Source organism: Acinonyx jubatus, chromosome D2, assembly GCF_027475565.1.
Source record: "Acinonyx jubatus isolate Ajub_Pintada_27869175 chromosome D2, VMU_Ajub_asm_v1.0, whole genome shotgun sequence".
NCBI classification, from domain to species: domain Eukaryota; kingdom Metazoa; phylum Chordata; class Mammalia; order Carnivora; family Felidae; genus Acinonyx; species Acinonyx jubatus.
This window is the reverse complement of record NC_069393.1, coordinates 2,288,557-2,303,826: the sequence shown is the minus strand read 5'-3', so window position 1 is coordinate 2,303,826 and position 15,270 is coordinate 2,288,557. Positions and strand designations below refer to the sequence as shown.

General features: G+C 42.9%; 1 protein-coding gene across 3 annotated transcripts in view; it reads right to left on the bottom strand.

The window, feature by feature from the left end:
- GNPAT (glyceronephosphate O-acyltransferase) overlaps positions 1–15,270 on the bottom strand; it is a 33,812-nt gene that overhangs the window by 12,396 nt on the left and 6,146 nt on the right. For all 3 annotated transcript variants that reach the window (XM_027047022.2, XM_027047021.2, XM_027047023.2), the window contains exons 2-8: positions 12,171–12,353; positions 5,392–5,568; positions 2,651–2,780; positions 1,389–1,516; positions 827–902; positions 416–567; positions 148–278 (exon numbers count right to left, since the gene is read on the bottom strand). In XM_027047022.2, coding sequence (XP_026902823.1) covers positions 148–278; positions 416–567; positions 827–902; positions 1,389–1,516; positions 2,651–2,780; positions 5,392–5,568; positions 12,171–12,353 — 977 coding nt within the window. The remainder of the gene's footprint in view (positions 1–147; positions 279–415; positions 568–826; positions 903–1,388; positions 1,517–2,650; positions 2,781–5,391; positions 5,569–12,170; positions 12,354–15,270) is intronic.

The following is a 15,270-nucleotide window of genomic DNA, read 5'->3' as shown; positions in this document are numbered from 1 at the left end:
TCTTTAATTGAAGCTTTCTGCTCCTCTGATACGTCATCTCGGATAACTAAGTTGCAGTCCTAGAAGGGGTCAACTCAAGAATCACAACTACCCTTCCAGATTTTCATCCTAATCTCCATGTAGGTTATGAAAACACAGGTCTTGCACCTTGGAATCAAGTTATATGGGCTCCGACTCATCCTTCCAGCTGCCAGAGATCGAAGTGACACAGGGTCTCCAAAGTACACGTGGATATTTCCAAAATTTTCAGAGAGAATCTTCCTGGCTTTCAACAATCCCTAGTGGCGTCATGACAGGGGAAATGGGGATAAACAGGAGTAAGTTCAGAAAGGAGTTGGTGTATAAATGAGCATTTTCTCTGAATTCAAGTAAAATCAAATTCAAATAAAAGTTTGGTTGTCCTAAATTTACGCACAGTTGTGGACTCCTTTGGCTTAGGCACCCCCAGGAGCTCATACGCATAAAGAGTTTCTTCCAATATCTTGTCGTAACTGATGCTAATTGGAACAAGGTACGTATCAAAAACTTCTCTTTTAAAAAATGGTTCCATCACAATATTCAGAAGACCTGTAAACAGGGAGAAAGGGTTTTCCAGATGTATTGAAAAGTGGAGTAAACAAGGGGACACAAACAGGAAGACCCTGAAGTGCACAATAGATACTAAGCCCATAAATAGAAACAGTTACAACTTAAACAGTTAGGCTTAAAAAAGAAAGAATATCTTGCCAAAAAAAAAAAAAAAAAAAGTGCCAAGCTGTATCCAGTAGCTGTGACCACACCACATCTTCTGGATTTGTATTCTTCCTTCAGTCTCTAAAGGACCTACCAAATTTTGGAGTCAGTGTCTTGGCAGAGCGACTTCTTGTCCCTTCGAGGAAAAATTCAACAGGAGCATAACCATTCTTTAAAGAGAAAACAGAAACAAACAAAACAAAACACAAAACCCATTGCCTAGTCTCAGAGTGAGAAATGCTTTTTCCCCCATACCCAAACCATTTATTTATATATTATATATATATGTAATACATATTATTAAATATAATTTTAAAATATAATTATTAAACATAATTATTAAATATAATTTATCGTCAGATTGCCTCCATACAACCACCCAATGCTCATCCCAACAGGTGCCCTTCTTTTGATTCCTTCCCCCAGGCTCCCGACCCCCCACGTCCAGCCTTTGGAACCAACACTGTGCACGCGCAGGGCGCAGGGGCAAAGCACGGGCGAGAGGGCCACAGGTCACACAGGCTGCGGAGGTCATGTGCGTTCCTGCAGCGGGACGAGTGGCTGAGCGTTCGGGAAGGAAGAAGTTAAGCTCCTCCAGCAACCTCGAGTGAAAAGGAAATACAGCTTGAAAGTACTCGGGAATTATCTGCATTTACCCGTAGCATGGTTTTCACGTATTCAGAGAACACGGCCCAGTAAAGTTTATTGCCACCAAAGGTGCGTCGCATGAAAAAGGCACCCGACATCCGCAGCAGCTCACTGACCATTTTCATTCCGAGGAAGTCTAGGAAATAAATACAGAAGGGGATCACCTTTTTTTGCAGGTCTTGGAACTTTCCATAAATACCTCAACTCACATTCTATGAAGAAAGATTTCGTGTGTGGAAAACACCCCTGTGATATTAATAATTACATTTCCCGGGGCACCTGGGTGGCTCAGTCGGTTAAGCAACTGACTTCGGCTCAGGTCATGATCTCGCGGTTCATGAGTTCGAGCCCCGCATCGGGCTCTGCTGACAGCTCAGAGCCTGGAGCCTGCTTTGGATTCTGTGTCTCCTTCTTTCTGTGGCCCTTCCCCTCTTGAGCTCTGTCTCTCTCTCTCTCTCTCTCGAAAAATAAACATTAAAAAAAAATTTAAAAAAAAAATAATTACACTTCCCGACATGAACATCCGTTAAGGACCTCTAACAGTCTGATGGGAGAGGAGGGGCCGTGTGGGCAGGCCAGCTGGGAGGCTACCTCGAGGGTCACCGGGCGCCTTGGCGTTTACGGCCAGACCCACCAGAGACCGTGGCCTCAGTGGGCAAGTGGCCAGCTCAATGATGTCATCATGCCGAGGTCTTCAGTTAGCACTGCTGCCGACCTGGACGACAGACCAGCACATGTGGTCCATGCTGGACAGCTGTCCAGAGCAACTTTCTTTTTCTTTTTGTTATCCACCTTTCTTTTTTTACCCAGCCTTCTCTGAGTAGCACAGAATAAATCCACCAAATCCCGGATGAGAGGAAGAGTTCTATCATCAGTTTAAAAACCCTCCTTCTTTCCATTTTCCTTACTTTTCAAATAACTCCCTCACATGTCTGTACAGATGAAAATGCTTTTAAAGTACTTAAGTCCCTGGCTGTTTTTACCTTACTGTTTACTGCATTTATTAACCAAGGTGTATTCTTGAATCCCAACTTTCCTGGCTACCTCAAAAGGGAGGTGATAAACAATTATTTGCTTTAGCAATCCTGCTTTTGGGAATCAGTCCTACAGAAGTAAAAACACTCATATAAAAATATGTAAAATTGAAACGGAAGAAGGGACAGGGTATTTTCACCATCATCTTCAAACACCTCAGGAACTATTAAAATCGCTTTGGTGAGTATTTTTTATTTTTGTAATTAAAATAAAAAACGGGGGAAACAATACGTACCCATTCCTGCCGCTATGACTGGTACAGGTAAATCATAGTTGTATAAGAGAAAAGACAACATCAGGAAGTCAATGTAACTTCGATGACTGGGCAGCAGAACAACCGGGTGCTCCTGGATAGCTCGCTGTAGCTTTAAAACAAATGTTCCCTTTTGAATCATTTCAGTTTTCATATTATTAAAATCACATGCCACATCAGAACAGGAAGAATGTGTATACGTACAGAGGGAACACTAAGGATAACAAGGTCTTTCTGGCTCCCCTGCTACATACAGAATCCCCTACTACATTTCAGAGTTTTACAGAAATAAGCACACATGATGCAAGAACATTAAAAATGTAAATTGCATAGAAAATAATAATAATAGTGAGAAACACTAACATCTCAGCGGGGCACCACATTAAGCATTTCACATATGAAGCATTTTACACGCATTGTTTAATTCCACATATTTGTAAAGAAGGCCTAAGCATTAGGTTCCTCATTTGCGACGTGGTGATGCATCTGATCGATGGCCGGGCTGGGGATACAACTGAAATCAGTCTGAATTAAAAAGTCAGCTAGCTGTCAGGGCACCTGGGAGGCTCGGCTGGTTAAGTGTCTGACGCTTGATTTCAGCTCAGGTCATGAGCTCTCCTTTGGGGAGAATGAGCCCTGCGTTGGGCTCCGTGCTGACAGTGTAGAGCCTGCTTGGGATTCTCCCTCTGCCCCCCTCTCCGCTCCTACCCCACTCACACAGGTGCGCTCTCTTTCAAAAATAAACTTAAAAAAAAAAAAAGGTCAGCTGTTACCCACTGTGCTAGACTGATTGTGTGTATAAGAGGGAACAAAGCTTCTCTCGGGTAGACTAATGAAAACAAATCTGAATTAGCAGGATAAATGAGAGGTACGGTATTTCTCTATACACTGGACTGGCTGCAGGAAGAATGGGAGCCCTGCAGTTAGAAGGAATTTGAGCCTCCAGATATATTTTGTAGGCTGTCAAGATACCTCAAATACATTCACCGTATCAGTGTGTTATCTGCTTTTCTTTTCTTTTCTTTTTTAATCTAACTATAATTCGCCAAGGCAAGGTAATGTGTGATCAGTTAAGAAGACATGGCCAGGGGCGTCTGGGTGGCTCAGTCGGTTAAGCATCTGACTTTGGCTCAGGTCACGATCTCACGGTTTGTGAGTTCGAGCCCCACATAGGGCTCTGTGCTGACAGCTCAGCCTCGAGGCTGCTTCGGATTCTGTGTCTCCCTCTCTCTCTGCCCCTCTCCTGCTCACGTTCTGTCTCTCTCTGTCTCTCAAAAATAAATACATGTTAAAAAATTAAAAAAAAAAAAAAAAAAAAAAGAAGACATGGCCAGTCAACACCAGTTAAGATTCTCTGGATGGCTTTTTTTTTTTTTTTTTTTTTTAAGGTTTGTTTATGTTTGAGAGACAGAGAGAGACGGACCACGAGCAGGGGAGGGGCAAAAACTGAGGGAGACACAGAATCTGAAGCAGGCTCCAGGCTCCGAGCTGTCAGCACAGAGACTGCCTGACGCAGGGCTCGAACCCACAAACTGTGAAATCATGACCTGAACCGAAGTGGGTACTCAACCAACTGAGCCACCCAGGTGCCCGTCTCTGGATGGCTTTATCAAGCATTCTTTGACAGAGATCCAGAGAGTAAGTCAGCAATCTAGATAATAGTCAGAGGAGGAAAAAAGAAGAAATACTTGAAAGTAAATGACTGAATAAAACAAAACCTTAAAAGACATGTACAGGCAGGTCAATGAAGGTGAGAGCTTCTTGGTAAGAGGAAAAACGCTATTAAAAAACATAAATGAATAAAAATAGGAAAAGCTCTTCCTTTCAGAGGAAAGCAGGCTGTTAACAACAGTGATGGAATTAGAAAAATCACCATTTGGCAATCATTAGAGTAATAACTGGTTCAGGCAAAAATCATCAGTCAATGTAAAAACTAATGGAGGAAGTAAGGCGGACCCCTCTTGAAGCATCTCTCCACAAGATACTTACTCATTACAAAGGGAAATACCACCTTAACCAAATGCTGAAAGTGCACATCCCCGTGTTCCTGACCTGCTGCACTGAGAAGGACACAATGTTTTCCCACTGAGGAAACATCACTCGAATCCAAATCAAGGCAAGCTATAAAACAGGTCTGATTTTGTTTTTTGGGTTTTGTTTCCAAAACTAACATGAAACACAAACAAAGGCCGAGTTATTGTTCTAACTTAAAAGGGTCTACAGAGATAAGGAAGCTGAACATGACGCGTGATAGAGGATTTTCTTTTGCTGTACAGGACATAACCGGGACGACTGGTGGATTATGAATGAGGTCTGTACTCTAGCGTTAAATGTCAGTTTGCTTATTTTGATAATTGCGCCAGATGGGAGTATCCTAACCGCTTATGGGAAAAACACACTGGAGAACTGAGGAAAAGGATGAAGGAAATGTTGGAGGGGAATCCAGGTGAACCACGTACAGAAATTCTCGGCATTACTTCTGTAACTTTGTGGACATCTGACATTAGGTTAGCCTGTAAGTATTACCTGACTAAGTAACTTAATCTCAAGTCTGAAGATCTGAAAGTGACAAACATCACCCTCCAGAGAGGCAGAGCCTCTTCCGGCCAGCCTGGATGCCCGATGCCAAGGGCCTGCTCATTTGGTGCAGAGTGAGATGTCTCTGTGTTGATTGTATCATGAGGGGTAGAAGAAGAGGTTGTTTTTTAACCAGCGATACTCACTTTCTGAATACCTTCTTCATTTACACACACTTTTGAGAAAATTTGTTTAAATATTTTGCTTAGCACAAAGGCAAAAAAACGGATGGCTCCCAGACGCAGTTTGTGGCTCATTTCATCCAAGATCTCACAAACTTCCTCTCGGAGGACATCGACGGATTGAAGGGATTCCTTGGAAAGCTAGAGGGAAAAGGAAAAGCAGGGAGACGTTTTTGAAGGAAAGAAGCCAGAACTGTATTCCCTCAAGCCAGTATGACTAGTTCCAAATGGACCAATACTATATAGCTCAAAAATGCTACGCTCTCTTCTTCATTTAAATTGACATAACTTATTTTCCAATATAACCACAGTAGATAAATATCCTATTTAGATAACCTCACAGACTAGAAATTCAAAGAGAATCGTCTTTCAAGGATAGTATTTTAGACTAAAGAAAACCTCTCACCTTTCATTTGATTTGTTAATAAGCTTACAACCAAATTCTCTAAAATAAGTTGTTGCCCGTGTATTAGTGTCCTAGAATACATATTTAGCAATTTCTTTCCCTAGAATGTTGCAGCACTCCATCTGCTTGCTCAATGCTATTACAGGGTAATATACAAGGTAAAAATGCCAGATTACATCACAATAACTGTTTAAACTATTCAGATATAGAGGTCACTGGGACAAAACTCTCCCAAGTATCAAAGGGTAACTAGTGAAATCAATGACCTCACAATGGAACTCTCTTTATTCATATGGCATACCACATCTTCTTGTAAAGAGAACAAATATGGGCATGTGCTAGGCCTGGAGATGAACAAGTCCGTTTCTGTCCTTAAGGAATCCTAATCTGACTCTTTTTACTTCCCCCTAAACAAGCATGTTGGAAACAAGTGTGGAGTCTATGTGATAAATAATAATTATCCTTTGCAGAGGAGAATGTTCTGCTTTAGGATGAGGTCCAGAATATCAGAGGGTAGAATGCTGGAGTCCCAGCTTCCTAATTTACATGTTTTTTTTTTTTTTAAAACAATGAGGTGAAATTAATATAGCCTAAAATTAGCCATTTCAAAATCAACAGTTCAGTGGCATTTGGTACCTTCACAAATGGATAATTATCCTCTACCTAGCTCCGTATTTTATCTTTTTCAGGGAAACAGAGGAATCAGTGGATTAGTGGTAAGGATGGATTTCAGGAAACAAGCCTAGGAAAGGGAGTCCATTTGAAGAACTATCAAAATAGTTGAGGCCAGAGACAGAAAAGGCCCAAACAAAGGTAATAAAAGGTGAAGAGAAGGCGAAGGGCAGAGAGATGCTCAGTTCTTTTGGGCAACAGAACGGATGGTGGGGCGGTCCTGAGATGGGGGAGACAGACCAAGGGTAGAAGGCAGTGTGGTGCAGGGGTTGAGAAGGCGGGGATACTGATTCTGAGGGGTTTGTGAGACATACAAATTAGATGACCTTCAGGGAACAGGACAGTCAGAGATAAAAGTCTGAACCCTGATAATCTAGCCAAGGCTAGAGATCCTGTCTGGACATCACCAGACCACAGGTGAAAATGGAAATGAAGACAATGGACAAAATGGATCAGGGAGTCTGCAGGGATAAAGGAGGCTGAGGGTTTGACCTTGAGAAACACTTGCCTGGTGGATGGAAGAACCTGTAAAGAGATTAACAAGGGAGATATTCAGAGAACTACACCGGGTTGCACCATAAACGTCAAGAGAGGTCCTGCAGGAGACTGCCCAACAAAAACGGACACAGTTAAGATACAGCGAAGACTAAAACGGCCCCTGGGATCGGGTCCCTTGGAGATCCACAGTGACTTTACCGGATGAGGTGCATGGCCTGCTAAAAGTGGGGCGTGAATGGGGAAGGACAGACTATACCTTTGAGGAGCTGAGCCCAGAAGGGAAAGAGAGACGTGGCCGAGAGGGCCCTCCCCCAGCCAGGAAGTGCTTATGCCAGCTGGGCCGGTAGAGAAGGCTGAAGAGTAGGAAGGACATGACCCCCGGGGTTCTGAAAGAATTACACACATGAGGCATTCAGGGGAGCAGGCTGGTCGATTCAGAAGGAATGCCTTCTCCAAAACTGGACAAAAGCACGGAAGCAGAGAATGACCTGATCCCTTATTCTGTGCACCTGGGCTTCTCATTTGCTCAACAGGTATGTCTGTCCTTCCAGCACCCTCTTCCTGCAAACCTCAGATGAGATTAAAAGATGAGCAATAGCTCTGTAAGTCCTTGTCCGGGTGCTGTCCCTCTTCAGTCTGCTCTCCACACCACAAACCTGAGTGGTCCCTTCGATGCAGCAGTAATCTCATCTTTCCTCGGCTAAAAGCACTTTGATGGCAGCTCTTGCATTCCTGTGAGCCAAAGACAGCCTGAGTTGGAGAAGCGGCAGCAGAGATGGAAAGAAACAGACAAGAGCTATCAAGGGGAGCACAGGAGCCGCTCCTAGTGACTGACTAGGATGAAGGGAAAGCAGGAAGCTGAAGATGGCATCCAGATTTGCGGTTTGAGCAGCAGGCACACGGCAGGGTTGTTCTTGGAGTACAGAAAACAGGGGGAGGGGGTTGTGCGTGGTACAGCGGTAGGGGTGGGAGGGTAAGAGAGTTTGATTCAGACATCCTGAACTTGAGAGGTTTTTGGATTTTCCAAGTAGGTATTCCAATAGACATCAAAATATGTGTCTCAAAAGAGATCTGGACTGAAGCAACAGATAGTAACTATTATTTATTACATACTGTTGTTCATAACATATTACTAACATAACAACATAAGTATAAGGAAGATACTTATAATTCTGGCAATAAATAAAACTGCTCAGAGAGTGAGTTAGAACAAGAAGTTGAGGAACAGCAGCATTTAAAGACACAAGCGAAGGAAAAGAAGCACATCAACGGAGGAAATCAAGAAGATTTGGTGGGAGGGGGGATGCCTGGCTGACTCAGCGGTGCATGTGTTTCTGTTTTTTTTTTTTAGTTTATTTATTTTTGAGAGAGTGAGTGAGCCAGTGTGAGTGGAGCAGCGAGAGAGGGGGGAAAGAATCCCAAGCAGGTTCTGCACTGTCAGCGCAGAGCCTGATGTGGGGCTCCATCTCACGAACCATGAGATCATGACCTGAGCCGAAATCAAGAGTTGAACGCCTAACTGACTGAGCCTCCCAGGCGCCCCGGATCACGGGATTCTTGATCTCGGGGCTGTGAGTTTGGGTCCCATGCTGGGTGTAGAGAGAACCTAAAAACTTCTAAAAAAAAAAGAGGGAGAGTGTGCCAAAGACTGCGAAGGATTTCAACAAGGTTGATTTTAGCCATAAGGAAGGAAGTCATTATTTGCAATCCTGGAGAGATTAATTACAGCGGGTTGGAAACCAGATTCCAGTGAGCTGGAGCTGCGAATACACAAAGGGTGAGAAAGTACAGAAAACAGCCAGCTGCTTCTAAGAGTACAACACAACAGGGAAAGGAAGTGCTGAGTCATAAGGGGGAACAAATGTGCTCAAAGGCTGATTTAAGCTGGAAGACAATTAAGCATGTTCAGTGAGGATGTAAAGCAGTAAAGAACAGTAAAAAGTTAAAGACATTTGGGAGGACAATCGAGCAAACAAAGTCCCGGGGGAGGAGGGAGCAAGTCAAGTTCAGAGCAAAGGAGTAGGGGAGGGACTGAACTCCCAACAGGAGAAAGGGCTCCCTGTCCCCTCTGAACAGGAAGGAAGAGGAGAATTATGGGTATCAGATGCAGGTCAATTAGTAGCTTGATCACAGGAAGTTGAGAGTGGTCATATAATGGTTTACATTTTTTTGTGAAGCAAGAAGAAAAATCTCATGTTGAGGGTAAGGGGGGGAGATGGGAGGCTCAGAAAGAATGGGACGGACACTGACACTCATTTTGGAGAATGGAAGAGACTTCACTGGGGAAACAAAGAATTCCTGAGTAACAAGAATTACAGAGGGCTCAGTTGGGTTACATAATCTTGAGTTATAACAATTCCAATCTACCTACATTATGGGATTTTTTTCTCAGTAGCACAGCCAAGTTTGAGAAACACTGGCTTGGGTCAGTCACGCTTGATCTGGCTATGCACTAGAATTATTTGGGGAGCTTTTATTAACTTTTTAAATGTTTGTTTATTGACAAAGAGACCGACCATGAGCGGGGGAGGGGCAGAGAGATGTAGACACAGAATCTGAAGCAAGCTCCAGGCTCTGAGCTGTCAGCACAGAGCCTGCCACGGGGCTGAAACTCATAAGCCGTGAGATTATGACCTGAGCTGAAGTCGGATGCTTAACCAATTGAGCCACCTAGGCACTCCTACTTGGGAAGCTTTTAAAAAGAAGATGAAAAAGAAGAAGAAGAAGAAAGAGATGCCTGGGTCCTATTCCAGAGTCATTAAATCAGAATCTCTGTGGACAGGACCAAAGCATATTTTTTTATTCATTCATTCAAGAAATATTCACTGAATGTGTACTATGTGCTAGGCACTAGGAATACAGCAAAAAAAAAAAAAAAAAAAAAAAAAAGGTCATTAAGGGAGATAAAATTTTTGCCTTCATGGAGTGTATATACTGGTGGATAATAACAGTTAACTTTCTGTAAAAGTTCTATCAAAGAGCCGGTATTGAGAACCACTGTCTTTGGCTTCTAATTGACGAGGAAACTTCATGCCGCTGATGGAATAGGACCAATCAGAGAAGACTAATTGTTTCTTCAAGACAGATCATGACAGAGAGATGAAAACAAAAGGATTAGGAGCACAGGTCATACATCCAAATCAGAAGAAAACAGCAGAGATAAAGAGCTTTTCTGAGGCCACACAGCTGACTAAATTCCGCTTAAAAGTCAATGAAGCAAAGATCTCTCCAGGTTCATCTCAAGGCACAAAAGCACTTGGGCAACAGAACAGGGAGGGCCGGCCACCAGGAAGCTGTAGTCCTGCCCACTGAATGCCTCTATCCTGCTGCCTTCAAATCCCACGTCCACGACAGAACTTAGTGTTTCTCCCCAGTCCATTCCTTCTCCTGGGCTCCCTATCGCAATGAATGGTGCTCTCATTTCTAAGTCTTTCTTGCCCTTCCCTTCATTCAATAAGGTCTACTCCACCTCTTAAACTTCTTAAATCTGTCCAACTTGTTTCTACGACCACTTACCTGTCTAGGCAAGTGTGATCCCACAAAGGGAGTATTGCAAAAGCATCATAACCAGACTTCCCCTCTCCGTCTGGAGCAGAACGGTGCTTCTAAAACATAAACCGATCAGGCCACAGTCCAACCTGAAACCTTTCAATGACTTTGCACTGTATGTAGGATAAAATCGAATTCCTCTGGATGGTTTATAAAACCCTTCACCATGTGGCCGCTGCCTCCCTCTCCAGTTCCAATTCTTACCACTACTCCTTCTGTGCCCTCTTCGGTCTGGTTGGACCTGCTTCTCGTACTGTGAGTACACATGCTCTCTAGTCTTTAAAATAAGCCGGTGGTTCCCAAACTTTGCTATACTTTGGAGTTGACTGGGCTTCTCTAAAAACTACTACTAGAATGTCTGGTTCCCTCCCTCTGACGTTCTGATTCAATTCATATGGGGGTGAGATCTATGCACAGGGATTCCTGAAAGCTTCTCCAGCAACTTTAATGTGCAGTGAAATTTGAAAACCACGGGGAAAATGTTATCTGCTCTGCTAGGAACATTTCTTCACCCACTTCACCTGGACAACCCCTAATCATCTTTTAGGTAGGCATCATTAAAAAAAAATCGATTTTCTTTCTTTTTTTTTTTTTTTTAATTTAAATTCAAGTGAGTTAACATACAGTGTAGTCTTGCCTTCAGGAGTAGAACCCAGTGATTCATCTCTTACATAGGACACCCAGTGCTCATCCTGAAAAGTACCCTCCTTAATGCCCATCACCCATTTAACCCATCCCCCCACCCACCTCCCCTCCAGCAACGCTGTTTGTTCTCTGTATTTATGAGTCTCATACAGTTTGCCTCCCTGTTTTTATCTTACTTTTCCTTCCCTTCCCCTATGCTCATCTGTTGAGTTTCTCAAATTCCACAGATATGTGAAATCATGAGATATTTGTCTTTCTCTAAGTGACTTACTTCACTTAGCACAATACCCTCTAGTTCCATCCACGTTGTTGCAAATGGCAAGATTTCATTCTTTTTCATCACCGAGTAGTATTCCATTGTGTGTGTGTGTGTGTGTGTGTGTGTGTGTGTGTGCGCGCGCGCGCACACACACACACACATACACCACATCTTCTTTATCCATTCATCAGTCTATGGACAAAAAAAAAAAAAAAAATCGCTTTCCCAACTCCCTACACAAATTATTTGCCTTATGAGTAATTAGTGCCCCTGTATACTGGGCTCCTGTCAGCATATCAGATTTCATTGTCAATTCAATGGATTATACAACTGTTGTCATTCCCTATCAGACTACAGTTGACCCTTGGACAACGTGGGGGCTGGGTACCAACCCCCCATGCGGTTGAAAATCCATGTGTAACTTTTGACTCCCCAAAATCTTAACTAATAGCCTACTATTGACTGGAAGCTTTACCGATAACATCAACAGTTGATTTACACGTATTTTCCATGTTATATGTATTACATACTATATTCTCACAATAAGCTAGAGAATATATTTTTAAGAAAATCATAAGAAAAAAATCATAAGGAAAATACATTTACAGTACTGTACTGTATTTATTAAAAAAAAAAAATCCACTCTAAGTGGACCCGCACAGTTCAAACCTATGTTGTTCCTTGTTGGCTGTGGTTGAAGAGGGAATCACCTACCTGTTTAATGACATAATGAACCTCTTCAGAATTGAGAACACTGTATTTAATATCACTTGGCTTGCAAGGAGTAATCCCCTTATAGACAAGAGGTGTGTAGCATTTCATTGCAAACTTCAAGTCACTGACATGCCTCCTCTCCTCTAAAATATCTTCAAATTCATCCCATTTTTTGAGCTCCTTCTGTGGGTAAGGAAAATGAAAGAAAGTAACGCACATACTGTAAAATAAATTAGGGCAGATTAGGGACTACACTGGTAAGGTTTCATCTTTGCCAACATTTTTATTCAAGGACACACGAACAAGAGCAGAGTGCACTGATAAAAGGTTCTCCTATACTAAAAAAAAGGAAATATAATGACAGTTAGGGGTCAATAAATTGATATTGAATTATCACAATATTTTATTATGTCTGTTTGCTATCTTTGTAAAGCCAGTACCCTTTTGGAAAAGTCAACAAAGATAGTAAAGATGAGAGATTAAGCTCTAGAATAATCTGACCAATTTTATAATCAATTTTATCTGGTCAATTTTATCAATCACATTGATAAATATGGTTTGCCTGCCTCTTCTCCTTAGGATTCACAATTAAATCCAAGCATACAATAGAAATTCAAAATTATGTCAAATTAAACTACATGGGTGCCAATCCACTTAAGGCACCCCATATGTCCTCCAACTTCTTCAAATACTTTTTCCTCCGGTGACTGAAGGGCTGAAGTTTGAACTTTACCCTCTTGGTGAAGTGCTGTTGGGGTGGCAGGGATGCCCAGGTCACGGCTCCTGCCACTTCCATCTACAGGCTGTGATGAGACGCAAAGAGCCACCTGCCTTCTCCCTGGCTACCATGCGTGTTGCTGACACAAAGGGTGTCCTCTATCCCGGGTTGGGCAGATCCTAGGAACTTCTATTTATCTTTCAGGCATTAACCTGTGTGAGCAGCGGTCAACTTACTGGGGAGAAAAAAATGCTTAGAGATTCTTGGGCACTTAAATAGCAATTCAGATTCTAGTAAAATGTATTATTATTATTATTATTTTTAAGAATTGTTTTGACCAGGGAATTAAAAAATTTTTAAATTAGTTTTGAGAGAGCATGTGTATGTGAGCACGTGTACAAGTGGGGGAGGGGCGGAAGGGGAAGAGGGGGAGGGGGAGAGGGAGGGGGAGGGGGAGAGGGAGCGTGAGATCGAGCGAGTGAGAGAGTGAGCGAGCATGTATCCCAAGCAGGCTCCATGCTCAGCAAAGAGCCTGATGCAGTGCTTGATCCCATGACCCTGGGATCATGACCTGAGCCAAAATCAAGAGACACTCAACTGAATGAGCCACGCAGGTGCCCTTAATAAAATGTTTTAAAGCCAAAAATAAATAAATAAATAAATCTGGAAGTTACAGTAAAGCTCAAAGAAGAAAATTTAAATCACCTGCTGTCCAATGACCCAGGGACCATTCTAGTGAATGCTTTTTTTCTGGGCATACACACACATTCCCACCTGACACACATACATTTTGATTTGTCACTTGAGTTTTTCACTTCCTGTATAAACTTCCTTGTCCTTTCAGTTTCTTCCACCATATTATTACTAATGGAACTTTTAATTATTTTCTATTCGTTGCTATTAAAAAATACAACACACGTTATTATTTCTTTCTAATTTAATCATTAAACCCTGACCTCCTTCTAGTCTTCATCTTCCTAGACCTCCCTATGGCCTGACACCATTCTTAAGGGCTCCCTCCTTTCCCCACCTCCAACCATCCTGAAATTTTCCTATTTTTTTTTTTAACATTTATTCATTTTTGAGAGGGAGAGAGAGAGAGAGAGAGAGACAGAGCATGAGTGGGGGAGGGGCAGAGAGAGAGGGAGACACAGGATCTGAGGCAGGCTCCGAGCTGTCAGCACAGAGCCCGACGTGGGGCTTGAGCTCACAAACCTTGAGATCATGACCTGAGCCAAAGTCGGTCGCTCAACCAACTGAGCCACCCAGGCGCCCCTTTACTTTGGTTTTTAATTCATGACTCTTGTCACAGCAGAAGATCCATCTCATTTCTCTAATCCAGTGATTTCTCAACCTTGGGGGAAAATTTCAACCAAAATGAAAATGTTTCTTCTTTCCTCCCATTTCCCTTAATGTTAACATATCCAACTGTCCTGTCTCAACCCACTGTACTGCTCATCTGGCTTTAGATACTAATTGTACATGTGCTCGAACCTCCTGCTTGGTTCTCTTCTCCCATGGGAGCTCCTGATGTACACATTTAGTTGCAAACACTTCACATTTGGCCCTCCTAAGGTTTATTTATTTTTAAGAGACAGAGAGAGAGACAGATCATGAGCAGGGGAGGGGCAAAGAGAGAGGGAGACTTAGAATCCAAAGCAGGCTCCAGGCTCTGAGCCGTCAGCACAGAGTCTGACACGGGGTTCGAACCCCTGAACTGTAAGATCATGACCTGAGCCCCAGTCGGATGCTTAACTGATTGAGCCACCCAGGCACCCTGACATTTGGCCTTTCTAAAACTGAACTCATTTCTCCTCTGCACAATCCTACAACCTGCTTATTCTCTGGAGTTTTACACCAGAAATCTCAACAACCACCATGCCATCTACATCCCTTTGCATTATTCTAGACCCCTCCTCCCTCACCCTTGTGTGCAATCCATCTGATCCTGTTAAGGTGGCCTTTAAGAACATAGCACATCTACTCCTCAACCACAGGTCCAGCCTGTGCGCTTTATCACAGCAGCCTCCTCACTGGTCTCCTTGACCCTTTGACTCTACCCTCCATGTTGCCATGTGCTCTTTTCAAAACACAATTCTGACCCAGTTGTTCCCTGCTTAAAATACTTAAGTGACTTGCCACCTCCTTTAGAGTAAGACCTAAACCATTTCTGATGTCATACAAGCACCCCTATGAGCTGGTCTGTCCCTCCCTCTCCAGACTCATTGGCCACCATGCTAAGGTCTACTCAATAGCAAATGATTTGCATTTCCCCAACACAGTTCATTGTTGACATGCTTCTGGGTCTTTGCACATGCTCATCTCTGTGTCTGGAAGGCCTTTTTGTTCCTCTGTCATCCTTGCTCAGGCATCACTCTTGTG